The sequence below is a fragment of the Mesitornis unicolor genome, unplaced genomic scaffold (assembly GCF_000695765.1).
Source record: "Mesitornis unicolor isolate BGI_N332 unplaced genomic scaffold, ASM69576v1 scaffold29149, whole genome shotgun sequence".
Taxonomy (NCBI): domain Eukaryota; kingdom Metazoa; phylum Chordata; class Aves; order Mesitornithiformes; family Mesitornithidae; genus Mesitornis; species Mesitornis unicolor.
Window position 1 is genome coordinate 7,843 of NW_010205702.1, and position 2,018 is coordinate 9,860.

The following is a 2,018-nucleotide window of genomic DNA, read 5'->3' on the forward strand; positions in this document are numbered from 1 at the left end:
GGGGGGTTTGTTTCACCTATGGCACTTGGTTTGGTCTGGAGGCATTCGCCAGTATGCAGCACACATACTGCAACGGGTGAGAAAGGGCTACCCAGTTCCCCTGCCCCTGCCTACCTCTTGAGACAGGGCAAAACTTCGTGGTGGGGCTGGGTGGATGCCCTGGCTGCACGTGGGTTCTCCTGCCCCAGGTACTGCTCCTCCCAAATCCTGTGCCCGCACTATGACCAGGGCACTTGCTACCTGAGCCTCAAACCCTTGGGGCAGCCCTGGCTGTGGGCAGGGCACAGCAGCTGGGAAACATGGGCATGCAAACGCTCCCTGTCCTCAGCCCTCTCTGATTCTCTGCTCCATCCTTGCAGGGCTGCATGCCAAGAGGTGGCCCAGGCCTGCCAGTTCCTCCTCTCCAAGCAGATGGCAGATGGTGGGTGGGGAGAGGACTTCGAGTCATGCGAGCAACGCACATATGTGCAGAGTGCCAAGTCGCAGATCCACAACACGTGTTGGGCCCTCCTGGGGCTCATGGCTGTCAGGTAGGAGCAGCCCTCACCTCTTCAGGCACCGCCTGGCCCTGAGTGCTCAGTAAGATGGGAAGTGCAGGCTTGGCTGTGTGGCAGGACTGGTGTGGGCCACTCACCCATGCATCCAGCTGTGTTCATGACCTTGTTGGTCACAAACCTCCTGCACTGAGGGACTGGCCTGTGCAGTGCTCCACAGACCAGCGAGGCTCATAATGCTGGGTGAGAGGGAGTCAGTGCAAAGCAAGGTCCAGATCACAACTGCAGGTCTCCAGCCTGGGAAAGTGTTGCCATATTCATAATGTCTGGGGTCCTAGGGTTGTGAGGGGCCTTCCCAAAGCACTTGGCGTGTCTGGGACAAGCTGCAGGCAGCCTGGAGGTGGTTGAGTTCCCTAAGCATATGGATGGGGGTTTGCAGATGATTTGGATAAGAGTGCTCACATCTCCGTCGTGCTCTGCAGGTACCCTGACATCAGCGTCCTGGAAAGGGGCATCAAATTGTTGATTGATAAGCAGCTGCCCAATGGGGACTGGCCTCAGGTATGTAATTCCTCTAGTCTTTCCAAGGGGTTCCCTGGCGTTGCACATGTCCTGGGCATTGTGCAGCCATTGCAGTGGTGTGCTTTCCCTTACTTGGAAGGGAAGCCTGTGTAGCTTTTGGTGGGGGATGTCAGGAAGACAATGAGCTCAGCACAGCATCCTGGACACACCGTGGTCTCCTGTCACCCATACCATCTTGCTCTCTGTGTTTCTCACAGGAGAATATTGCTGGGGTATTTAACAAGTCGTGTGCCATCAGTTACACTGCGTACCGCAACGTCTTCCCTGTCTGGACACTGGGCCGTTTCTGCCGGCTGCATCCTAAGAGCCCTCTTGCTGGGCAGCTGCAATCCACATCCTCGGCTGAGGCGGGGGAGACCATGCAGGAGTCCTTGTCTGCCTGAACCCAGGCCGTTGCAGATGCCGTGGCCTCTGACTTGTCCTGAATATCGGCTGCTGCATGAGGCCACGTGGGTATTTCCTGTGTAGGATATCTCAGTGCTGATCTTAACACATGGACCACTGCCTCTGCCAGGGAGGAATGCTGCTGTGGTGCTGCAGAGTCTCTGCTTTCTGGTGAACCTCTTCTACAAATCCACTTTTAAAGATTTTTCCAGGTATATCCTCCCTCATGGGATGGGGAGCAAAGTGCCTTTTCGGACCAGTTTGGTGATCTGAGAAAGCTGCCAATCTGTGTTATATGACACATCTAGACAGACTCTCTCTCATCCTGGGTAGAGCAAGGCTGCCTTTATCTTCCCCTCATGCTGTCCAGGTTGGTTGTCTGGCAGGAGTGGGATTTGGGTCCTCCCCTGTGCCCCGCATGGTGATGGGGTGCACTGCACAATCCCTGCTGAGCTGGCTGGCCTCTGTGCTGGGGGTGCCAGCGACTGCCTTTGAAGTGCTCTCTGCTCTGGAGTGTGTGCTGGGAGGGGAGGGGCACCTGTCCTCCCCCAGACAGAT

At 56.4% G+C, this 2,018-nt stretch overlaps 1 protein-coding gene across 1 annotated transcript in view; it reads left to right on the top strand.

Moving 5' to 3' along the window:
* Window positions 1-1,459, top strand: part of LSS (lanosterol synthase (2,3-oxidosqualene-lanosterol cyclase)) — a 9,295-nt gene extending 7,836 nt beyond the window's left edge. Inside the window, 4 exon segments of the mRNA XM_010191503.1 lie at window positions 1-76; window positions 360-530; window positions 977-1,055; window positions 1,274-1,459. Of these exon segments, the coding sequence (XP_010189805.1) occupies window positions 1-76; window positions 360-530; window positions 977-1,055; window positions 1,274-1,459 (512 nt within the window).
* The last annotated feature ends 559 nt before the right edge of the window (window positions 1,460-2,018 follow it).